This window comes from Urocampus carinirostris, chromosome 16, assembly GCF_059441175.1.
Source record: "Urocampus carinirostris isolate Australia breed hairy pipefish chromosome 16, RoL_Ucar_1.0, whole genome shotgun sequence".
Classification (NCBI taxonomy): Eukaryota; Metazoa; Chordata; class Actinopteri; order Syngnathiformes; family Syngnathidae; genus Urocampus; species Urocampus carinirostris.
The window spans coordinates 8,698,218-8,722,869 of record NC_142364.1 but is presented as its reverse complement, the minus strand read 5'-3'; the positions used below and the strand labels follow the sequence as shown (position 1 = coordinate 8,722,869).

General features: G+C 39.5%; 2 protein-coding genes across 7 annotated transcripts in view; one reads left to right on the top strand and one right to left on the bottom strand.

Annotated features, from left to right (window-relative positions):
- sec16a (SEC16 homolog A, endoplasmic reticulum export factor) overlaps positions 1-15,111 on the top strand; it is a 22,334-nt gene extending 7,223 nt beyond the window's left edge. For 2 of the 5 annotated variants that reach the window (XM_088355394.1, XM_088355389.1), the window contains 19 exons: positions 177-258; positions 1,001-1,118; positions 1,184-1,295; positions 1,377-1,482; positions 1,783-1,923; positions 2,240-2,353; positions 2,435-2,636; positions 3,591-3,988; positions 6,065-6,112; positions 6,209-6,373; positions 7,712-7,798; positions 7,871-7,927; positions 7,997-8,117; positions 8,869-9,009; positions 9,092-9,171; positions 10,700-10,771; positions 10,979-11,041; positions 12,500-12,561; positions 14,354-15,111. In XM_088355394.1, the coding sequence (XP_088211520.1) occupies positions 177-258; positions 1,001-1,118; positions 1,184-1,295; positions 1,377-1,482; positions 1,783-1,923; positions 2,240-2,353; positions 2,435-2,636; positions 3,591-3,988; positions 6,065-6,112; positions 6,209-6,373; positions 7,712-7,798; positions 7,871-7,927; positions 7,997-8,117; positions 8,869-9,009; positions 9,092-9,171; positions 10,700-10,771; positions 10,979-11,041; positions 12,500-12,550 (2,158 nt within the window). In that variant the 3' untranslated portion in view covers positions 12,551-12,561; positions 14,354-15,111. Of the gene's footprint in view, positions 1-176; positions 259-1,000; positions 1,119-1,183; positions 1,296-1,376; positions 1,483-1,782; positions 1,924-2,239; positions 2,354-2,434; positions 2,637-3,590; positions 3,989-6,064; positions 6,113-6,208; positions 6,374-7,711; positions 7,799-7,870; positions 7,928-7,996; positions 8,118-8,868; positions 9,010-9,091; positions 9,172-10,699; positions 10,772-10,978; positions 11,042-12,499; positions 12,566-14,353 lie in introns of all 5 variants that reach the window. The other 3 variants (XM_088355390.1, XM_088355391.1, XM_088355393.1) reach the window with 3 other exon arrangements.
- LOC148350137 (uncharacterized) lies at positions 14,444-24,652 on the bottom strand. Of its 2 annotated transcripts, XM_088355396.1 has the most exons (8): positions 24,488-24,652; positions 23,128-23,169; positions 22,833-22,963; positions 21,211-21,331; positions 20,981-21,090; positions 20,793-20,892; positions 19,248-19,369; positions 14,444-16,963 (listed from the first exon to the last, which is right to left on the bottom strand). In XM_088355396.1, exons 3-8 carry the CDS (start codon positions 22,921-22,923, stop codon positions 16,857-16,859), a joined length of 651 nt encoding a protein of 216 aa, XP_088211522.1. In that variant the 5' UTR covers positions 22,924-22,963; positions 23,128-23,169; positions 24,488-24,652; the 3' UTR covers positions 14,444-16,856. The 2 variants fall into 2 exon arrangements, with proteins under 2 accessions (XP_088211522.1, XP_088211521.1); XM_088355395.1 differs by lacking the exon at positions 23,128-23,169.

Below are 24,652 nucleotides of genomic sequence, written 5' to 3'. Positions count from 1 at the left end.
TCCATTCGTCTTTATACAGTAAATAAAAACACGGCTTGCGCTATAAAGCAAAAATTGTGCATTCTTTTACATCAAGACTGCAAATGAAACTTAAGCAATTAGTTTTTTCCGACTAGAAATCTCTCAAATTATCCTCTTTTTGAATGGGTATATATTCTTTCTCTTTTGCTTGACAGGTTTGCCAACAGCTTACCAATCAACGACCCTCTCCAAACAGTGTACCAACTCATGTCGGGTAGGATGCCTGCTTCAGCTACTGTAAGTAGTTTAGTGATTTGTATGTAAATAAAACCACATTGGGTGTCAGTTCAGTGCAGGGTCGGCAATTTCTTGAGTGGCGGGCCGCATTAGGTTAAATTTGGCAGAAGGCTGGGCCAGGAGGAAAAGATGATTGATTATTTGGATTTTTTTTATATCTGTCTTGATTTAGATACCTCAGCAATACACAAGAGGGAAAAATAATTTAAACTTAAACAATATTTCTCATTTGGATTTATGACTAAATATAAAGGCGTGCATGAGATATTTCATTTTAGATTTGTTCATGCATACATTTTGTCATATATATATATATAAGGTCCCTATTTTTAAGCGCTAAATTTAATAATATGCCTTGAAAAACTATAAATGCAATAGAGCCAGGTTATAATGTTTTTGTTGTTGCATGAAACTGGATAAATGTTTTGATTTTTAACAAACCACAGAAAAATGTTGCCAGCTCTTTAAATGTTGGCCCAATGCTTTATAGAAAAATGTTTTTTGATGGGGGGAGACCCCCAAAGGGACACAAGTGACAAGAGTGGCATCAAAATCTAAACGTCTTTTTTTAATTTATTATCAATACTTGATTTTGCATGATATATATTAGCATTTTATTATTTTTACCATTTTCATTTAATATGCCAGATTTAAAAGCCCTATGGGCCGCACGTGGCCTGCAGGCCATAGTTTTCCCATCCCTTGTTTAGTGAGTAATGATTTTTCAAAAATGTTGTTGCAGTGCTGCGGAGAAGAGAAGTGGGGTGACTGGCGCCCCCATCTGGCCATGGTGCTGTCTAACCTCACGCACACGTTGGACTTGGACACTCGCACTATCACCACCATGGGAGACACTCTTGGTAGGCCGCTAAAATTGAGAGTATTTATAGACACAAAAATAGAAATAACACGTGTTTGATGTTAGCTTCCAAGGGGCTTATTGATGCAGCACATTTCTGTTACTTAATGGCTCAAACGGATCTGGGTGTATACACTAAGAAGAGCACCAAGATGGTTCTGGTTGGTTCCAATCACAGGTGAGGAATTTGCATATGTGTGTGTTTTTTGGGGAAATATCGATGCATTCTAAGATATATATTATTGTAAATCTACTTTAGTTTACCATTCCACCACTTTGCCACCAATGAAGCCATCCAGAGAACGGAAGCTTATGAGTATGCACAGTCTTTGGGTTCCCAGCCTTGCTCCCTTCCCAATTTCCAGGTATTTTCTTCAAAATTATTTTCCAAATCATGACTTTCAGTGTAGAGACACTGCCTATCCACCATGAGAGGAGCCAGCTGAGGTGACTCAGGCATGGTTGGAGAAGACAATGTCTCTAGACTCGCCTGGGAACACCTTTTCGGGATGCTGCCGGATGAGATTGAAGTGGCTAGAGATAGTGTCATTTGGATATCTCTGCAGATGAGAATGAAATAGAATCAAATGATTATAGAGGAAAAATCACATGTTAATTAAACCAAGTATCGTCCTGTTGTCAAACTTTTAATGTTTCCTGTTTAGGTCTTCAAGTTGATCTACGCATGTCGTTTGGCCGAAGCAGGCTTGAGTGCGCAGGCATTCCACTACTGCGAAGTCATCTCACGGGCTGTCCTATTGCAGCCATCTTCCTACTCTCCTGTATTCATTAGCCAAGTCATTCAGGTAGGACAACGAAAAAAATGGGTTCTAAAACTTACCAAATTAGGGTTAAACATATTAGTCGAGTCACTTTGGACCATTGGACTTTAAATCACAGTAATAAACAAAAGAGCGTTGATTTATTGTAGCTTCATCTCTTGAAAATTAAGTCCTTTCAAAATAGTTTGGAATAAAGGATGGAGAATACCGTTTTTGAATATCTTTAAACAAGATCTTACATATTGCCTATGCAGGCATATTTTTTGCAAATCATGAGTAGTTCATACCATTTGTAAACCAATCTAGTCAACCGTCCAATACCGATTGTGTCATTTCGCAGATGTCTGAAAAGCTCCGATTCTTCGATCCCCAAATGAAAGAAAGGCCCGAGCAGGAGTCCTTTAACGAGCCCGATTGGTTAATAAAGCTAAGACAGCTGGATGGGCAAATAAGAGTAAGTCGAATAAAATCATTCGATACTCCAACAAATGTGATTCAGACCCCAAAAACTCACGACATACGCATTCTCCTTTAGACAGGAGCAATTACCTACACTGCAGACAGAACAAGCCCCACACAGTTCACCAGCAGCAGCCCCAGCTCTGATCTGGACCAGACCAGTCTAGGTGAACCTTACAACATGCAAACGGAGATGGACGGTCCTGGCCCTGACAATCCTTTGATGAGCTCATTGCTGCCTGGGCACACTCCGGAGGGAATCCAACTCATGCCTCCAGGTTTGATGTCATAAGTGTGTTATAAAGGGATGCACCGATTTAATGTTTGGGCTGAAACGATCGAATATGTAAAACACTTTGTTGAAAACTGAAAATGGAACACCGAAATGAAAAATAAATACGCATACACTTTCTAAACAAATATAAATATTTATTTATATTAAATATAATATTTAATATATAAATATAATATGATAAATAACTTACAGGCATATTATTTATCTCATAAAAACAACACAAAAGGCATGCAAGTGCCCAAAAAATCCATCCAGACAACAGAATGATAAAAATAATTAAAACTTGAGAAAAATGCAAATAACACAAGAAAGTTCATTCTACTTGGAGTAAAGTGGCCAGTGAATGTTAAAATAATTTGTAGCTACTACACTGCATCATTTGGCTCTCCTTTTTTCACCCACTTGTTTTTAGGGTGTTACAGCTTTTAATAGACATGAGAGTGGAAAGTGACAAGAAAACTGGAGTAAGATGGAATGGATGATGATTCTACGGTAGTCTCATATTCACCAAGGTGAAAAATGATATAAATTCAACTTTAGCCCTACATAGCCTAGCGCTAGCCAATCACAGTCAAAGTCCTGTTAGCAGTTAACAAATTTGGAAGCAGGGGGAAACACTCATTTTCGGTAATATTCTGTTTTCACAGTTTCTTCTTATCTCCTTCCTTGCGGTGTGTGAAATAAAATAAAATAAAAAGCCATGTCATGCACTGACTTGGCCCCTAGCAAAAGGCAGCTTTGCATGGCTTGCCTCATCTTGGACATAATGTCATCACAACATCGTTCTTTGAGTAGCCTTATTTTGCTTTTACTTCCGAACAAAACTAAAATGCACTTTTGGTCATTTTCAGCAGGAATGGGTACTGAAAGTTCTGTGCATTCCTACTGTTGAATGATTTCGCCTGATCTAAATAAAACACTTTGGACTTTTTGCTAGCTCCCACCTCCATCCTCCAAGATGGAACAGCACTGCCTCCACCCCACAGTGATACACCACAGTTCTACCCGGTGCCACCATGCCATGTTCCTTCGTCTGGCTACCCGTCGCACGATCCCAACTATGCGCCTCCCCACTTCCAGCCTCCACCTCTTCAGTCAGATATGTATTACCAGCAGCCTGGATCCTCGACCCCTCACATGGGGCAGGCGTCACCTTTCATGCCTCCGGCGCAAATGCCCCACTCCCCTGTGCAAGGGGTACACACACACCCTCAGATGCCACCTTCGCCCGGGCACATGGGCTCACCACCGGAGATGCAAATCAATCAACCAGTGTCCCCGCACAGAAGCTCCGTTACACCACAGATGGACTTCTATGACCATATGGCACAGCTGGTGAGTTCCGTATATCTTTTGAAACAGCATGTTGATGGGCGGTACGGTGGTACCTCTTTATAAGAGCACTACACATGAGAATTTTATTTGACAAAAATCTAAAACCTTTTTTTACGAAGGGATATCCAGTTCACGAGAAGTCCGTGAGATTATTGCTTGAGACGGCTCAACGCTAATGACTGCTCAGTTTAGTTTGCGCATGTGCTTCCCCGTCATCAGGCCCCTGGTTATAACTTTTGTATTGAGCTTCGAGTTTATTTGAATCACGTTTTATGGCATATTCTTATTGTTACTTTTTCTGAGGTGTTTGAGTATTAATACTATTGAAACAAAGCAAGAAATAGAAAAACATGATCGTGGGATTCATGGGATTGACCAAGCCAAGAAGTACGATCGAAAAGCAGCAAGTACTGATCACAAATCTGCGGAGGAATCAAAGTAGCGCTTCGCTGGAATAATTTCAGAGGGAGGTTATATTCTTGTTGCAAAAAAACAGCAAAGAGGAAGATGAACCGGAGAATCAGGCATCTGCTTAGGAGAATAAAGAGGTGCAAGCTGGTGGGAAGAAGTTGCTGCTTTTGTTGAAAAAAAAAAACACCCAGAAAAAGTGGCAACTGGTCTTAGGACAGCTCCCCTTAATGACAATTGCCTTACAACTTTACGTAACATTTTGAAGGGGGGACGGAGTCGAATCTCCTTGGATAAGCTTTTGTTCAAAAGACCTTCTGAAAGTGATAGCGTCCCGCTAAAATGGTGAAAAATGAAAACAAATAAGCAAAAAAAACGTTAATTGTGGTGTTAAAGTTTTTGAGTGTTCACATTTATTTAAAGTTACAGTAACTTTAATTTTAAGTGTACAGTAAGTGCTAATGTATTATCAAAGTTGAGCACAGTCTCTAAAACCAACCCCCTACTTCTCTGCACCCTCCAACTTCAGTACCTCTGCAGCATTATTTTACTAATTGATTGTGTTTTTAGTGATCAGCAAAAGGTGTTTTATAGCTCTAGTTGTACTTCTACCAACGAATGTCTCCACATATGAAAGTCGCAGGTTACAAAGTACACGAATGGGAAAAATTGCCTTTAGTTACAAAAGTCAAAAATACAGTACAGTACACACTGCTGTTGTTTGCTCCCAGAGTTTCCCGAACGTAAACAAACTGGCTATCACTTCAAATCTGCCTGGCAACCCAGTGCGCATGCAGGCTCCCAGCATGTCGTTTGTGTCACAGTTAAGAGTTCTGAGTCGAGAAGTAGTTCCGGCAAAATAGTGGGGAGGACGTCACTGCCATCATTCAATGAGCCCAAATTTAAGACCTTTTAGCAAAATTCCATGAGGTCTCAGAGTTTGTGGAAAGGAATCACCCGTAAAAAGTGTTAACGAGTCACAATATCGCTACGTCTGCCTCGAGCATTTCTGATAGATTGTCGATAGCCACCAAAGGCAGACGTCATTGATAGATAGATAGATAGATAGATACTTTATTCATCCCCTAAGGGAAATTCACATTTCCAGCAGCATCCCCGAGCTGAGAACAATACAATACTATACAATACAATAATAAAGCCAAAAGAATACATGGATCAGTTTTCCAATAAATGTGAGGCTAAAGGGTAAATTAACATTTATATTATTTCCTTTAGTCTTTATTTGTTAAATGGTGTGCCTCTCATTTTATGTATATTGTGCTGTAATCTAATTTTAACATGTATTTGTTTCAGGGTTCTGCGGATCCTTAAAGTCTTAAAAGCCATTGAATTAGTTATTCTAAAAATAAGGCCTTAATTGGCATTAAAATGTCTTAAATCCAATTTTTGAAGGCTTAAAAATGTTGACACATTAATCAGATGTATTTTTGTTTGAACTTAAAAGATTAAGTAACATTTATCAATTATCTTTTTTAATAATTCACAGATTTGCTATAGTAGTGGAAATGGTGCATTATAGTTTTTCATTATTTCATCTCTGGAAATCGCCCATTACACGAGCAATTCGGGATACTAGCACGATCCTGGAACGAATTAGGTTCATATGTAGAGGTACCACTGTACTTAAGCCTCCATTTTCGTCTGCAGGGCCCTGGCAGGAGATCGAGGACCACGTCACAGTCCTCCGTGCACCGGGTAAGTTGTGAACAAAACAAATGACCTTGTCTAAGACAATCTTTTTAAAATGGCGTTCAAACGAGAGCCTTATCTGATCCGTCCTCTGATTTTCAGGCCTCGGGACGGCGCTCCCGCACCACCTCGGAGTCTTCAACTCACTCAGGCGGGCGGGAAAGAAGCAACTCTGCAGTCAAGCAGGCTTCTCCGCCGCCTCCCTCCATTCCTGAGCAACCCCGCAAAGAGGAGACCAAAAAAGCAAAGAAGGACTCTCCTAAAAAGGTTTCTTCTGAAATTCAAATGTATCTGTGCACTGCAGTTACTCAAGAAAACTGGATTTTGGTTTATGTTGTTTTAACTGCTCTTTAGATTTATCTTTATTACCCTTTTTTTTAGCTATGGCACACATTTTCTCTTTAAAAAATCTTGAGGTACACCATCAAAAATGTGAATTCCAATCTTAAATTAGCATATCGCCTTGATTGACGTTATAAAGTTTTTCTTATCATTTGTGGTCACCTGCCTCAGGAGTTAACATAGGTTGTTCGATTTTGGTTCATAATTCTCCTGTTATTTTGGATTTTATTATATATTTAACCGGTTTAAGTTTAACTTTTTTAACTTGTTTTTTTTCCTAGAAAAATTTGACAAATACAACTTGAAATGAACAAAAAATTGTGTCCACCAGAACACATTTTTAAGGATTTTTTTAAAAAGTAAAATAAGTCAATTATAATTGAGCAAAATGATGTGTAAGATTTTTACTGATTTGATTATTTTTGATGTGTAATGTTCAACAGCTTTGTTAAACTATCTATCTACCTTGGTCATATCCCTCAATAGGGGTGACCGACAGCAAGACAAACACATACAATAACAAAGAAAATTAAAAGGGGGGAAAAAAGCAAAAAACACACAAAAAATTTTGGACCATGGCCAACCCAAATCCCCAAACCTTGGCACCTAAGTTGGTCATGCTTTCGTCCCTCCAGATGAAACGGGACACAAGAAAGCGGCCATGTCACTCGGGTCAGGGTGACATAACACACTCTTCTGTTCAACAACAGGGCCCGGCAGCTTTCACTGGTTTACCCCTGCTTCATCATACGGGTGCCCTGCCCATCCCTTAGAATGTGTCAAAATATCCCACTATCCTTTTACAACCCCTCTCCACTCATTCCTATTACCAACAAGAGCTCTAGCTTCCACTAGAGGGAGGTGGGAGGTGCAAGAGGCAGTGAAAGAAATGAAAGGGGAAGGCACCTGGGTTGGATGGTTGTACTGCTGAATGCTTGAAAAAGGTGGCACAGCTATGATTGACTTGTTAGTACGCTTGTTAAATGTATGCTTTCCTTAAACAAAATGCATTATTAAGTATACCGTCCTTAATGAGCAGATCATTAATATATAAAAGAAAAAATAAATGGTACACCTTCTGATATAGATGAATGTTATGTTTTCTCAGCTGATCAGTGGAGAAAAGCAAAGATACTGAAAATTGGCATGCTTTTTTATATCGATAAAATTGGGCAATTTGCTACGGCACATTAGACTAGGTCTCCCTGCACACTAGTGGGGAAAACCCTGCTCTAAACAACAAAATGTTTTATTTACATGCAGAGCAGCGGCGGAGTGGGCTGGCTGACGACATGGCTCTACAGGAAGGGCAAGAATGAGGCCCACTTACCGGACGACAAAAACAAATCCGTAAGTCGTTTCTTTTCTGGAAAAGGTCTTCACTGTAGATCGGCAATGAGTTTTGATTTTTCTCTTAACCAGATCGTGTGGGACGAAAATAAGCAGAAATGGGTGGACTTGAACGCACCTGAGGAAGAGGTTGGTAATGTCTGTATATCTTAGGGTTTAAGTACTCAAAGCAGCTTATTTTCATAATCTTTTTTTTAGAGTAAACCCGTTGCCCCACCTCCTATTGGGTTCCCCAAGATGCCGTCCATGTCTGTCCCTCCGGGTCCCACTCCAACCCAAAGTAGCGGACCGCCTGTCAACATGTTCTCAAGAAGAGCTGGTAAGATACATGGTTGTCGCCAACCGTTTTGAAGCTGAGAGCTACTGTTTTATTACTTGAAGCTCTGAGGGCTATTATTGTGTTATTACTGTCATTATCAGGTTGTACTTATGTGAAGTTGAATTATAACCGACTACTTAATCACTAAAATGTCTTTTTATTAGGGTTCTGAATGATTTGCATTTCTAAATAATCTAATTTTAATGTGCGGTCCCTTCTCAAAGTTTCTTCATTTTCCTCATGTTGAGGTTTTTGAGTTTTTCCTTGCCCTCATGTTGGTTTTAGATCAGGGGATTGTGTAATAATAGTCTGTGCAATAACTTGTGCAGCCCTTTGAGACTCTGTGTGATTAAGGGCTATACAAATAAAAATGACTTGACTTGACTTGCCTTGACTTAAAACAAATTTGGGAAGAATTGATCTTGTATTTTAAGACACTATTCGTGTAAATGGTTCTCATGCTCGTTAAAATTTTCATTTTAAAGAAAATCACATTGACCCATCACCTTTGTGACATACTGTATTATTGATTTTTGTCAACGTTTACAGAACTGGTCCACAAACTACTGGAGCGTTTTTAGGAAACTACCCATAATATATATGTTAATTATTAAAAACAGTTTTTATCCTATACAACATAATTAGGTTAGCTGGCTGTGAATGTAGTTGAAAGAATTGTTTTTTGTTTTTTTTAATGAAGTAGCCTCTCAAATGACAAGTGTAATGTTAATGACGTCCCTTCCTCCATCAGGCTTAAAGAGCAGATACGTGGACGTGCTAAACCCCGGTGGAGCCCCCAAACCAGCCGGGATGGCTCCTGCTCCCCCCATGGAGCTCTTTGCACCTCTGGCGCCCATGGCAATGCCGACCAACCTATTTGTGCCTACTTCAGGTGTGCTAGGAAAACAGAATCTCTTTTACCTTATTATGACCGGCAAAACAGTCAACTGTAGTTGACCACCGTTCTGCTGCAGGTCCTGATGATCCACAACCTCTTGAAGGCAGTGAAGGAGGAAATCAGGAGCAGATGACACCGAACAGCTCTGTTCCACAGGTAGATGCTTTTTTTCTTATTTTTTTTATACTTTTCTAAAATTTAAGAGAAGGATGACAGAGCTAGCTTTTTTTGTCTTTAATCAGTTTACTGTTGTGTAAAAGGCCTAGAGCATATTATAATTAATAATAATAATTTCCTTTGTATTGTCATTCTTTGTAACAATGTACACAGAACGAAATGTCGATACACCTGACCCGTTGTAGCGAGCCGATGCAGCCGCAGCCAACAGAGGGCGCCGCCATTTTACCAATGTTATAAGTCTTAGGTATGACTCGGCCGAGGCGCGAACCAGCGACCTCCCAGTCTCAAAGCGGGCGCCCTACCATCTAGGCTACTGAGCTGGTATATTACACAGTGTAGCGACGCGTGTCTTCCTACAATGCTCAACAACCTCTAGTGGAGAATTATTACACACTGTCACTTTAAATTTCCTTTGGTCGGTCCTTTAGAAATCCAGTATGATTCTTTTTTTTTTAAATGAAAAATGCTAAAGGGATTACAAACTACCTTTATTTTTCTATAGGGTACAGATCGTGTAGCGTTCCTTCCAACAATTATGCTGATATGTTGCAAGATATTTCCAATGCAGGACGATTCGAGAACTTTAGTTTCAAAGTTGACCAATTTGGGTCATATCCGGTAGAGCTGTGATGTCACCGGATGACAACAAAGACTCATAACAATGGCGGGTCCTGTTGAAAAACAGGATTGTAATACAGCAATTCCATAGCGCTCATATCTGTTTGGAGAAATTGGAGCTTTGCTTTATGTGTCGATGGGGGATTTCTGACTGTTTTGTCCAAGTTGCGTGCTTTGATCATCAAAAGCTGCGGTTGGGTGAGTTTTCTTGCCGCCATTACAGTGTGCGTTCCTTTTTTGCCTTCTTCTCTTTTTAGGTAGGTGATTGTGACCGCTTGTCTTGCAATTGGTATATTGTCCAGATAGGTCCCCGTTAGCGTCTGGGCTAAGGCTTCCAGTTTTGTTTGGTCTAGGTTAGCCGCGTTGGCGTTTGGTTGTTTTTTTCTCCCCGGCTGGGTTCGTGTTTGTTGCCTTGGCTGTTTTTCGTTGTGTGTTCCTGAGTAGCCAGGCGGCTTACTGCATGTTTTTGGTCGTCCAGCGTTCTGGCGATCGGTCCCTGTTTGCTCTTTTTAGCAGTCGGCTAGCCTGCCAGGCTCGGCTGGTTTAGCCCTGGTTAACTCTGGGATTATTTGCTATTTGTTGTACCATTGCTGCACCCACCTGTGACACAACCCCTAGGTGTTCTCCACAAAAACTACCAAAACTTTGCTTAAAACACTCCAAACCTTTTCGACTAGTTAATTAGGGTGACTGGCTTGCTCGGGTGCATGTGTTCTTCACAGGAAGTCAACGACGAGACGGGCTGTCTTCAAAATGCATTATATTGGATAATAATTGAAATGTGGTCATATATATATATATATATATATATATATATATATATATACTCACATTTTGTATGTTTTAGAATTTGGGTATCCCTTTAACTGTCTTTACGACCTTTCAGATGTTCAATCCAACTCTATTACCGCCCGTCCCTCAAGGTCCTCCCGCGCTGGACAGCTCGCATTCAGGAGAGGTGAGAGAACGCTGTCTTTCAAGGAGCTAGTTGCATTACGATCAAAATAATAGCATGTTCTTTGAAAGCCTAAATCTCGCTCGGTGTGCCTTTAATCCAAAATCCTCTTCGCGCCGGTCACTCTTTCTCGCCAGCGGGGTCCGCTGCATGGGCGACGACTAATCAAGCTTTGTGGTTTGTGTTCCTGTCTGTCTTTGCTGTCCTCAGCTGTCACGTTCTAGCTCAATGAGTTCGTTATCACGCGAAGTGAGTCAGCATTTGAACAACCAGGTATCCTGTTTATTTCTTGGAGGTCGGCGACAAGTCACACCCGTTCCTCCCTTGACCGCCTTCACATTGTTTGTCTCATCAGTAGTTGGAATGCATGCCCGCTTACTTGCTGCTTATTGCTTGATTAATTTGGGGGCGACAAATCTCTCGGTGACCGTTGCATGCTGTGGAGTCGTTTTTAACAGGATCACATTTTAAAATTTAGTACACACTCGAAATAAGGAGAGAAGACATCAAATGATTTTGAACTTGCGAGAACATGGAGAAACTTCCAGATAAGGAAATCTAACCTATTCTGAAGGCCCTCCCTGACCGCTTTCTAGGTCACCAAAGAAGATGTAACCTAAAGTGTGTGGAAATCAAAGAACAGCAACACGAATGGCCGATGATAGTCAAAATATCAAACGACCGTGTGCAATAATGGACTGGTATCCTATTGAGGGATATGACCAAGGTAAATAGATAGTTTGCAGGTGTCTAATTTTAAAAACAGGATAAACATATCAACAAGTAAGCATTTGAAGTAATCAGGGAAAAGGATACTGAGGTTATTGGATGTCTATCTTAGTAAAGGGATCTAGATGTGTGGCTTTTGTTTTGAAAATAGAAAGTGTGAAAGTATGAAGTAAGTTACTCTTTGAATTAGTCTAAAAATTGCTGAATAGACCTTATTTTCCTTTTTTGTGTACTTTGCGATATGAATTTGAAGAACTAATTGCACATTTTTGTATAGATTTCTACAAAAAATTAGCTAAGCTGTGTTGGATTGAAACGGTTTCATTCAGTCAAATTTAAATACTGACGTTTGAAACGCTTGATTTCAGAAATTTCGAGGATTTTTTTAGAGTGAGACCGTACGATCAAATTTAAGTTGCAATGACTTAAATTAATAAATTATTTTATTTGAGGAGAAAATATTTAAATTAGGCTTTTATTTAGAAAAGAGAACAACCTGATTGGAATAAAGTGAACTCAGCTTAAATTAGTCAAGAGATTCCAGATGAATATATCATTTTGGGGGCTTTTATTTTGAAAATGTGATGGTTTGATCAGATTTAAGGCTGTACTGTTTAAATTGATTAACTGTTATAGAGCATTCCAGCGAAAATAATTTAGGGCTTTTATTTTGAAAATATAAGCTTTGCAGGTTTTAGAGAATTTGTGGCGATTGAAGATTGTTGGAAGTATATTGTTCTATCATAATGTCAATTTCTTTATCCAACAATCAAGCAGTTTTTTTTTATGTTTAATTGTTGTAAAAGTGAAGCATGTTGGAGTCATGTCACGGTATGTCCTTCCATGAACCTTCTCCCTGTTTGCATGTTGACTAAACATTAAACGCCCTCCACCGTGCACGACGACATCTAATTCACCAACAAAACCGAGCGTCTTTCTTGTATATCACCACCACGGATGGCCCAACGTCAGCCGCATAGTAACTGTCGCTTGTCATTACAGAATCATCCAGGCCTGCGAAACGCTCCCGTCGGGGGTGCCGCCTTTTTGTAACCTGGAAACGGGTAGGTACGTTCAAATGTCTTCTTCAATGTAGTCTGTAGAAGTTTAGAGGACAGACTTTTTCTTCCTCAGTTCTAATCAACATCTGCGTCTTGAAACAAGACGAGTAAAAACGAGCTGGAATGAGTAGTTTGAGATTTTTATTGCAGGAAAATAAAAACTGAATATTTGGTGCTTTGAGTACACAACAAGACTGTAATGGTTCACATTTGTGCTTTTCAAAATGGTTGACCAATCAGGGGCAGAACATAGAATTTAGTGGAAAATTCCTCAGGCACAAACTTCACCTGAGTCCTTTGTCCAGTAATGGTAGGCATATCGATCCCAATATCGATACTATCGTCTCGGTATCGTTAGTCTTCTTAGTGGGTCGTAAGATCATACCTAATGACTTTCTTAATCCAACCGGATTGTGTTTACAACTTTATTTTCATGGGCTTTTGAATCCGTCCCGCCTAACGATAATTGTAAAAATACTAATATTTACTCCTTCTTCCTCATGCCATGAGGCCCTTTAACTCCACCCAAGGGAGTAAAAGCCCACATTAAACCCCACCCCCACATTTGCATACACCAAAACGTTCTATTGGGTATTTTGTATTCTATATCTTTATTTTATTAATTTATTTTTAAACACAAGTATACTGCTGGAAGTGTGAATTTCCCTACGGGGATGAATAAAGTGTCTAGCCATCTATAAAGCCCACATTTCCCCAAACGATGGCGCACTGAAACCACATAAACGTTGGAAGTACAATCTGTTCCCAGCTGCAAGATTGATGACGGTAACTCGAGTGAGGCTTGGAACGTACGGTAACCTCAAAGTTCCTCGTTTTAGTTATGTTTTCGATCTGCTTCAAGTTGGCATTTGAACCCTTCGTTCAAAATAAGCGGACCCAAAAATAGACTGGATTGGATAGGTGACAGAACGATCATGACGGTAATTAGCAGCCTCGGTGCACATGACTCCAAATCCGTTTTAAACGAAAGCTAACTATGATGACACACTAGCTTTGTCCCCATCGGTGGATTTTAACAAGCTGATAATACAGTTGTTGTAAAGAAAATCGATCAAGTCACTCATATTTTAATTCGGAACAAGACTATTAACGACTTTGACGTCACTCATGTTTCATGACATGGAAAAATTTGCGAGTCGAGAAGCCTTGCTTCGCTATATTCTGTTACATTACTTCCTGGACTTTGGTCATGTGACAATGCATGGCGCGCAACATAGGGACCATACACGAGTTTGAAGACAAACCAAGCTGGAGGGTGGATTTATTAAGTTAGGTGGACCATGGGTGGGCAAGCTGCAGTCTGCGGGCAACGGATGTCCATCAGGCTTTTTAATCCGGCCTGCCCAATGAAAATGTTTCATTGTAATACATATATATATATATATATATATATATGAATGATATAAAAAGCTAGTAAAAATTAGTTTTGTTCCCTGTGTCCCTTTCTGTGTAACCCAAATAAGAAATAGGGTTTTCATAAAGGTTTTATATGTACTGCGCTTAAGATTCAAATAGCTGGCAATGTTTTTCTGTACTTCAAAATATTTATCAAATGTCAGGCAAAAATCCACTTCTGAACTAGTCCTGCTGCATTTGGAGTTTTTCAATGCATAAAAGTAAATGTAGTGCTTTAAGGTTTTTGAGTTTTTCCTTTCCCTCGTGTAGGTTTTAGATCAGGGGATGGTGTCATAGTAGTCTGTGAAGCCCTTTGAAACTTTTTGTGATTTAGGACTATACAAAAAAAAGACTTAACTGTCATTTGCATGTTTCACAGATCGCGAACGTGTGACAGCGCCCCCCGGAGGCTGAGAATCGCCGCGGATGTCCCAACCACTCTTTAAAGTCTTTTTTTTTTCTTTCCCTGAGGCAGGACTATTTCAAGGGCCTCCTTTCGTGTACAAATACAAACTCTTCTCAGATTAACCGTCAGCACAAACAGCCTGTCGTATCGTCTTTTGTCTTAAAGTGTGGCTAAATCTAGATTATTTTTTTTAAATTCATATCGTGGTCTCTTAAAGTCGTTAATCCGACATTAAGACTACTTGTAATGTCGTTTTTTGTCTGCTGTGGTGCACATCCCCCCCCTCATTAGAAAGAACCAGACCGAAAGAGAGTACAATGCATGTTTCCACATATTTATTTGGAATCCCTCCCGGAAGCCAAATCAAACGTTTAAATCCAAATATCTAATTAGCCGGACCACAACAACAAAAATTTATCCAAATGTTTGTATATCAGATTGTATTTATGAGCTTTTTTGAGTGTACAGATTGAATCCGGGCGACCGGAAACGTCACCGGGTCCTCTGCTACGGATTGTGAAAACGAGTTGTACTTGTAAGTACTCTGTCATTTACCCACTTGATTTTTAATGAAATTACTACTCGGCTCCCCCATCTCCGACAGCTCACCTTGTATTTAATTCCTTTGTTTTTGTAGATTTGATTTGAAATGGTCCTGTTTTGTTTCGGCAAGCTGATGTAAAATGCAAAGAAAGAGGCGAATACTTAATAAAAGGTATTTTTTTGCGTTTGAGCGTTTTTACATGTGTTAAAGTTCTTGTGACGCCTCATCATTTAAAGGGAGGATGTATATTATTTAGCACCTTTTGGTGGTAAATACAGGGTTTGTACAGGTGCCTTAATTTTAATGTGTTTTTATGGTTTGAAAAGTGCTTGAGTTTTAGGTGAAGTTATGTTTTTTAGGTTAGGTGTTGGGCTAGGGAAAGGAGTTTGGGCTCTAAATAAGGGTTTTAAACTTATTATATGGTTAAGAAATAAGATTGGAGTTAGGAACTAGGGTTTAAGCTCCATGTTTGGGTTCTAACCTGAATGTAGGGTTCCAAAAAGTGTCTAGGGCTAGGGTTACGGTTTGAAACGGGGTTAGGGGTACAGCTAGGGCTAGATGTAGCGCTAGGGTCAGGAACTAGGGTTTAAGCTCCATGTTAGGGTTCTAACCTGAATGTAGGGTTCCAAAATGTGTTTAGCGCTAGGGTTACGGTTTGAAACAGGGCTAGGGGTACAGCTAGGGCTAGATGTAGCGCTAGGGTCAGGAACTAGGGTTTAAGCTCCATGTTAGGGTTCTAACCTGAATGTAGGGTTCCAAAATGTGTTTAGCGCTAGGGTTACGGTTTGAAACAGGGCTAGAGCTAGATGCAGCGCTAGGGTCAGGAACTAGGGTTTAAGCTCCATGTTAGGGTTCTAACCTGAATATAGGGTTCCAAAACTGGTTTAAAACAAGGATAGGGCTAGGAACTAGGGTTTGAAATCCATGTTAGGGTTCTAAAATTAATATCTGGTTCCAAAATTGGTTACTCGGGTTACGATTTGAAACAGGGTTACAGTTACATGTTGAGCTAGGGTTAGGAGCTTAGGGTATGAACTAAAAGGTAGGCTTTTAAATCGATCTTAGGGTTCCAAAATAAGGTTTGGGTTAGGGTTTTAAAGTATGGTTTGGATTCTCCTTTTGATCAGCGCTGGATTTCTTCTTTTAATGGTGCTGGAATGGGAGACTGTGTTATTCAGCGCCTCCTAGTGGTTAAAAACCAACTTCTATTAAAAAAAAAATCTTGATTTGGTTTAATTGGAATTGCAGCTCTTTAGGAAACAGGCTCACTAAAAAAAGCTGACTTTCTTGGCTTCTAAATGGTTTTGTTTCTTTAAATATGTAATTATTATGTTACACTATGCACAAAAAGAATGAATGATTTAAAAATACAACTATAATAGCCTTTATTTTTTTCACTCTAAAGCAGGTATGTCAAACTACTTGTAGCTGGGGGGGGGGGGGGGGGGGCACATGGTAGAAAATAAAAAACGGATTGGGCCGGACGAGTGAATTAGAGAGGGAGAAGGAGAAAAGAAAAAAGACCGTAATAAAGGGAGAGAGAAATAAAGAGCAAGCAAGGAGAAAGAGAAGAAAACTCCCTCATTGAAAACAAAGACGTCATTTAAATAATGAGAAGACCAATCATATTCCATCATAAACGTGCATTTAAAAATTAAAAAAAAAAAACAGTAGCCGGACCCAGATCAAGAACTTTGTATTATACATAACATGATGCTCATCTAGAGGGAAAGTTCAAACATGGCACCCAAAAACCTCAAAATAATTTTAGAAAATGATCGTAGCTCTTTCACTTTTAGCACTTCTTCCTTGAGCTTTGTAGCACTCGTTTTCAGTCGCACTACACAAGGACATCTAGGGCTCAATTATTACAGTGTCCCTTTAAAAATCGACGTGAAATCCACATATACTCTGATACCTTCAACTTTTCCCTCAAATATTTCCGAGGGCCGTTTGTGCTTTCCGAACAGCGGCCTCCAGCATGCTGCGTTCTCCAAGAAGCTGCCGGAGAACATCCTTGTCCATCTCCAGCAGCATACCTACAAAAAACATCAAAAGTCTGCATCATAGAGATGGGAGAGGGGGGGATTCCGTTTGTACCCCACACCCAAATCTGATTTCTCAGATTTGGGTGTGGGGATAAGACTTGAATCCGTTTCTGAGGAGGGGATCGCAAGGTGAAATTGACATATAGCGTTGTATAACTATCTCTGGTGTTCAAGTACTCCAGGTAAAAACGTTTATATACACTTTCAATTTTAGTAACTAAATAGTATACAGTAAGTAGTACTTATTTGATGAGATAGATCTACACGTGAAGGAAAAAAGAAATATTTACTTTTGGTGTGGCATGATTTGAAGTGGAAGTAGAGTGAGTGGGTTCATTTTACTCTACTGGGTTTGTATGGGTGCTTGAAATCCTCAAATGCGTGTCTATTCAAAATATGAAAAGTGCTTGGATTTTCGGTTAAGTGCTTTGTGAATGCTTGAAATTGTTGCGGCATTAGCTCAGGAGGTAGAGCGCTCGTCTTGGCATCAAGAGGTCGCAGGTTTGACTCCCGGCCCCTCGTGTTAGATGTCGAAGTGTAAGCAGGTAGGCGCCTTACCTTATTGGTGCCTGAGTGTGTGTGTGAATGGGTAAGTGTGAAGCATATTGTAAAGCGCTTTGGGAGGTCTTCATTGAATTGAAAAGTGCTACATAAATGCAGACCATTTTGCCATGTTTCTTAGGTTAAGTGTGTTTGGTCTTTAAGGGTTTGAAACTTATTTTATGGGTTCAAAACTAAAGTTCAGGCTCCTTGTTAGGGTGTTAAACTGAGTTTAAGGGCCTGGAACAGGGTTGTGGCTAGGGTTACAGTTTTATAGGTTTAGGAGCTAGGATTTGAGCTCCATATTAGGGTTCTAAACTGCAGGGTTCCAAGATAGGTTCAGGGCTAGGGTAACCAATTAAAACTGGGTTAGGACTAGACACTAGGATTTGAGATCTGTGTTAGGGTTCCCAACTGAAAGTACAGTTCTCGAATAGGTTTCGTGCGAGGGTTACAAATTGAAATGGGGTTAGGACTAGGGACTAGGATTTGAGATCCGTGTTAGTTCCAAACCGAAAGAGTCCTCAAATAGGGTTACAATTTGAAATGGGGTTAGGACTAGAAACTAGGATTTGAGATCCGTGTTAGGGTTCTAAACTGAGAGTTCTCAAATGGGTTTAATGCTAGTGTTACAATTGGAAACCGGGGTAGGACTAGGAACTAGGATTTGAGGTCCGTGTAAGTTCCAAACCGAAAGAGTTCTCAAATAGGTTTAGTGTTAGGGTTACAATTTGAAACAGGGTTAAGACTAGAAACTAGGATTTGAGATCTGTGTTGGGGTTCTAAACTGAAAGAGTTCTCATATAGGTTTAGTGCTAGGGTTACAATTTGAAACGGGGTTAGGACTAGGGACTAAGAACTATGATTTGAGATGTGTGTTAGAGTTCCAAACTGATGGAATTGTATTTTAGAACCCTACCAATTTTAAACAGGGTAAGGGCCAGGAACTAGGGGTTGACGTCCATGTTAGGGTTCTCAACTGAAAGTACAGTTCTTGAATACGTTTAGTGCGAGAGTTACAATTTGAAACAGGGTTAGGGCTAGGGACTAGGAACTAGGATTTGAGGTCTGTGTTAGGGTTACAATTAGAAACAGGGTTGGGACTAGAAACTAGGATTTGAGATCTGAGTTAGGGTTCTAAACCGAAAGAGTTCTCAAATAGGATTAGTGCTGGGGTTACAATTTGAAACAGGGTTAGGACTAGAAACTAGGATTTGAGATCTGTGTTAGGGTTCTAAACTGAAAGAGGTCTCAAATAGGTTTAGTGCTAGAATTACAATTTGAAACAGGGTTAGGACTAGGGACTAAGAACTATGATTTGAGATCCGTGGTAGGGTTCCAAACTGATGGAATTGTATTTAAGAACCCTACAAATTTTTAACAGGGTAAGGGCCAGGAACTAGGGTTTGACGTCCATGTTAGGGTTCTCAACTGAAAGTACAGTTCTTGAATATGTTTAGTGCCAGGGTTACAATTTGAAACAGGGTTAGGACTAGGGACTAGGATTTGATATCCATGTTAGAGCTCCAAACTGATGGTAGGGTTCCTATTTAAAACAGGGCTTAAGGGCCAGGGTCCACAACTAAATGTAAGGTTCCAAATAGGTTTTAGGGTTAAGGTGGTCAACTATTACACACTGGGGCTTTAAGGTAGGCACTCTGTAAGTCTCCTGTACTTTGGTGTTTCTACATTATGCACATTTTATGAGAAAGTGAGATTTTTCTCCCTTACTCACCAGTAATTTCATGCGCATGCACCCTGTCTAGTTCCTCCACTTGCGAGAAGAGCTTGTCCCCCAGCTTGTCGTCGTCCTCGCCATCCGACATGTCGCTTCCGTCCGTCTCGTCCACACGCAGCCTGCAGTTTTTGTTCATGACATTTTTAACGGGTTCCATTAGTACGATTAGTCCTAAGAGATAAAAGCAGGGCGGGTCAAACTAGTGCTCGCAGTCCAAGAAAAATGAGCGGCAATATAAAAAATGTCCACTTGATGTCGCCAAAGCAACTGTAGCTACACTGGCTGACTCCAAATGATCAAGCAGAGATCATTTGATAAATGAAGTCATCAAAAGCAGAAAAAATACTTTCATCATTATATCTATGTCAATCATTTGCACTTAAATGACTGAGTGCGTAATTTGTCGCTTTACAGAGTACATAGCCTAGATGGTAAGGCGCCCGCTTTGAGACTGGGAGGTCGGTGGTTCGCGCCCCGGCCGAGTCATTCCTAAGACTTAAAAAGTGGTCGGCGGCGCCCTCTGTTGGCTGCGGCTGCATCGGCTCGCTACAACGGGTCAGGTGTAATCGACATTTCGTTCTGTGTACATTGTTACACAGAATGACAATACAAGGAAATTATTATTATTATTATTATTATTATGAGTTCGATTAAAGAAATAGTGTCATATCTGACCACTAGGTGTCACTGTATTGTGTAGTGCAAGTAAAAACGAAAAAGATTACAAATTATGGAGACAAAGTGACAACCACACTATATAATTTTTTGCTCAGCATTTTGTAAAAAAAAAATAAAACAAAATCAGGAAAAGGAGCACAAAGAAAGAAAAGAAAAACAATGAATTGCTTTCTCTCTGTGGGTCCTTCTCTTGCACTCTCTCATTCTCTGTCTTTTCTTCGCACTCTCTTCTAGTTTTCTTTCTCTATTTCTACCTCTCTTTTAAGCTGTATTCATCCCTATTTTTCTTCATTTCTCACTCTTTTTCTCCTATGTATCTTCCTGTATTTCTTTCTGTCACACTACGGTCCTCCTTGTCTTTATTTCCTCTTCTCTCTGGCTCTTTATCTCTCTGTAACCTATTTCTAGATCAGGGGTGTCCAACTCATTTTATCTCTGGGGCCACATATTAGAAAAAAATATTCACGGGGGCCTGACAAGTCAAAGAGAAAGGAAGGAGGACAGACCGGTAGGTAGACAGAGAGGAAAGGAAAAAAAATTAAAAAGACAGAGACAAAGAGAAAGAAAGACAAAAGGTAAAAGAAAGACTGTGAGGAATAGAGATAAAGAAAGCGAAAAGAGAAAGACCAAGAGAAAAAGTGAAAAGAGTAAAAGAAAAATACAGAAAAAAAGAGGGAAAAAAAGATTATGGAAATAAAAAGGGGAAAAAAACAGCTCCACTTGCTTCAGGAGTGGCGTCATGTATTTAAAACTGCAGCTCATTTTCCTCTTGTGCGTCTCTCTGCGTTTTCTCATCTTGGCGGGCCTGATCAGGCCCACCGGGCCGCATATTTAACACCCGTGCCTTCACTAAAGGATACCTACTCTTTTAAGGTCTTGAGTGCAGCATTCAGCTGCTCTTCCAGCTGTTTGGGATCCGAGAGAAGTTTCAAAAGCACCTCCTTGGGCTGCTCTAGTAACATGCCTTGTGCAGTATACGAAAACACATTTTGGTGTGATTAAAATCGAGAAATATTTCTTTTCCTTTTTTCCAAATCGTTCCCCGGGCTAACCTGTGATCTTCTGGGAGTATCCGGTGTTGTAAATCTCCACCAGGTCAAAAAGCTGATCGCCCAAGGAGTCGGAGGAAACTGAGCTGTTGTCGCCATTATCACTCATATTCCTACAGGGGAGGGGGGGTCAGGATAACCACTCCTCTGACTTCCACCGATTCATCTTTCATTTTTCCATATAAAGTTTTTATATATATATATATATATATATATATATATTGTTTCTGTACCTGGGCTCCTGGTGTAAATCCACCTGCAGAGCTTTCAGGGCTTTCTCCACAGCAGTTGAGAGCATGACGTCATCCTGGAGCATCCTTTTCAGGACGGGTGCGGGTAACTCAAGGAGCATACCTGGAAGGAGAAGTCACGATGCACAAAAATGGGGTGCGAGATTTGAGCTGTCCTTAAAAGTTAAGAATAAATATTTTCCTTATCAAGTCTTTCAGTGCCGAAATGAAATAAACTAATCTAAAGGCTTTGGCGCAGCTCTGCCGGAAGTATTAAGCCTCTGGGAATGATCAGTATGATGGCAGGAGTGGCTTTGATGGGATCTTTTTCAACACAGTGCCTTGTTTTGCTTACTGTATCTACCGTATTTCCCTGTACGGCAGTGCGAAGGCCTAGGGTCTTCAAAGTGAAGCCCACAGGCACCAGGGTGCCTCCTAAGGACAGTTGATGTGTCCGCCGACCTGTGCTCGGTCATTGTGATTTTCTAGTAAAATGATCATTTTAGTGGTTGACTAATTCTATTAAACCCTGCTTTTAATAATTGACCTGGTAATAACAGTAATAACATGTTAGATTATTTTAGAACTACAAATAAATTCCAGTTTATGGGCTTCATGGACACAAAGAAAATATATTCCAGTATTGATCATTATTAAGAGAATATGAGAATCTATTCATGTATTAAACAAATGTACTCATCTTTTTATTGATTTGTATTTCACAAAATAAAACAAAATAAATTCCAATATATGGGTTTTGTAAATCAAATGAGCAAAAATCCGCAATTTTTGTAGCTAGCTATCTGGCTAACTTTTTAGCTTTGTAGCTGACCACATTTTTAGATTTTCTGCAAGCTATCTAGCTAGCTTTATACAATATATCATTTTGCTAGTTATCAAGCCTCGGCTCTAGCTAGCTATATTAGCTTTCTATCAAAATATTTGGATGGCTGTTTACTCTTTTAACTAGTTATCTAGCTTCCTTTTAGTTTTTTTATCTGTTAACTTTTTAGCTAACTATCAAGCTAGTATTTAGCAAGCCAACTAGCTAAGTTGCTGTTTTAGAAATTCATATCAAACAGGGTGCCCTTTTCGCTAATAAGTAACAACAATTAGCTCTCAGTGAAAAAGGTTGGAGATCCCCAGTGTGGTGATAAAAGCGAAGATATAAGTACGGACTGTTAACCCTTAGAAGCTTAATTCTATCTAAAAAAAAAAGATGACGGAGTGCCTTTTGTAATTGTCGGGGCAGAGAGGGATGACGTTTCGTGCACTTCTATGACTACCAAAATCGCGTAATCACGTCATTGGAAACATCGGGGGCTCCAAAGTCCTTGCAAAGTTCATGCTTCGATTCAATGTTCTGGCAAGTATTTCCACACGTTTTTTTCCTAGCATGAAAAAGGTGAGAGTAAGAAAAAGACTACTGTTTCAAATTCAGTGTTCATGTCAACTCAAACCCTAAAAAGATGAAAAAAGAAGAATATATTCGAGTGCATCAGAGAGAGGACCGTGCACGCACCATACAAACAGCTCGACAGAGGTTGCAATGCCGATTTCAGCCAGGAGATGGCGGCCGCGAGTAGAACATTTCGGAGTCAAGTTAAGGAAATTGGGTCCATCACCTGTTAGTTTGCCGGCATGCTCGCTGTGTTTTGGGACAATTCTGGTGTACAGCTGCTCGCCCAGTGTCTCTTCATCGTCCTCATTGTCCATGCTCTGGAGTCACATTATGGGTCGCATTTCATTTGGACGTCTGAAAATGATTTAAAAAAAAAAAAATGGTTTATTGTTTTTCAAGGGACAGTGTATTATTTAGTACCCCCTAGTGGTAAAAAAACAAACATTAATTTCAAATGAACAATATAGTGGTTTGAATAATGAGAAAATGTACAATTAATATAACTATTGGATAAATACTTGTAGGTGGAGAAACGAGTATTTATTTGACACGAGGATCACCTATAGGAAACGGACATATTTGTCAGTCATCTCACTTTTAATGGTAGACTATTCCTAAAACAAAGCCCTGTCTTTTCTTTTCTACCGTTTTGAATGTTTTCTTTCATTTTCTCTTTTTCCTTCTATTGGGACTTTTTACATTTCTCATCTTTCATTTTTTTACCTTTTTTCTTTGCTTTTCTATTTTTTATTACTGTTTTTAATCTGTCTTTTCTATTTTCTTTTTCTATTTTGTTCTTTTCCTCCTTTTGATTTTTCCCTTCTATTTTTTTCTGCTTCTTTCACATTTTCTCTTTATTATTTTCTGTTTTCCCTCTTATTTTAAATAGTTTGCCTCCATTATTATTATTTATCTTTTCACATTCTCTCTTTCATTCGCAGAAGGCTGGGCAAAAAATAATAAGGAAAACGGTGAATTTTGGTCACCATTAGTCTCCTCAGTTTGTATTTTCCCCCCATTCTTTTTAACTCTCATTTTCGGTTTCACAACCCAATACAGCGATATCTAAGGGGTCATACATTACACACTGTCCCTTTAAGTCATGCAATTTTGTGTTTTTTTATGTGATTTGTAAATTACAACAAAGTGAGAGGTAAATTCAAATTTAACCCTCTCGATGTCCTCAGGTCAAGATAATAATAATAATAATAATAATAATAATTTCCTTGTATTGTCATTCTGTGTAACAATGTACACAGAACGAAATGTCGATTGCATCTGACCCGATGCAGCCGCAGCCAAGAGAGGGCGCCGCCGACCACTTTTTAAGTCTTAGGAATGACTCGGCCGGGGCGCGAACCCGAACCTCCCAGTCTCAAAGCGGGCGCCTTACCATCTAGGCTACTGAGCTGGTGACCCGCCACTGTTTTTAAAAATACAGGGAAAAATCACCTAAATTATATTTTACTTTGAAGGGAATTGGTTACATTTAGTACCTCCTAGAGGTACAAAAATATATATTTTTTTAAAACATTGAATACTAGGAAAAAATACGTGAACTATCATACCAATGTTTTATTTAAAAAAAAATAATCATAGGTCTAAAAGGTTTTATTTCTTTTACATAGTGCAATCGTTCCCTAAGGTCGCTGTTATGTTTGTCTGGCATCTTTCTGCTACGCTGTACTCTTAGCACTGGGGTCTTCGCATTAAACAATACAGTGCCATCTAGTGGTCAAATATTAAAGTGTGGCGTTAACTTTAAATGCTATGACTTTTTCTAGATTGGTCAGGATAAAACATTGTTTTTATTTCACGTTTCCATGTTAGGGCAACACGAGGGTTAAATAAACATTTTTAATGCAATACTGTACTTACTGTTTTGACGTTGTAAAACATCGTATCGTATTCTCACGACTTTAAATCATCGTCGAGATGTTAAATAATTCATCTAGTCAAAACAAATAATAAACTACGCGAAATAATGTTTGAATTTCTATACAATGCTTGCTACTCCGCTGCATAAACAACGGGCGCAGAATG

Bases quoted from the DNA above. Each gene is read 5' to 3' on its own strand.
- LOC148350137 (XM_088355396.1), bottom strand. From the start codon at position 22,923: ATGGACAATGAGGACGATGAAGAGACACTGGGCGAGCAGCTGTACACC. The intron at 20,893-20,980 runs GTTAGCCCGGGG...ATACTGCACAAG, and splicing joins ATACTCCCAGAAGATCACAG to GCATGTTACTAGAGCAGCCC. The intron at 19,370-20,792 runs GTAGGTATCCTT...CAAAAACTGCAG, and splicing joins GCACTCAAGACCTTAAAAGA to GCTGCGTGTGGACGAGACGG.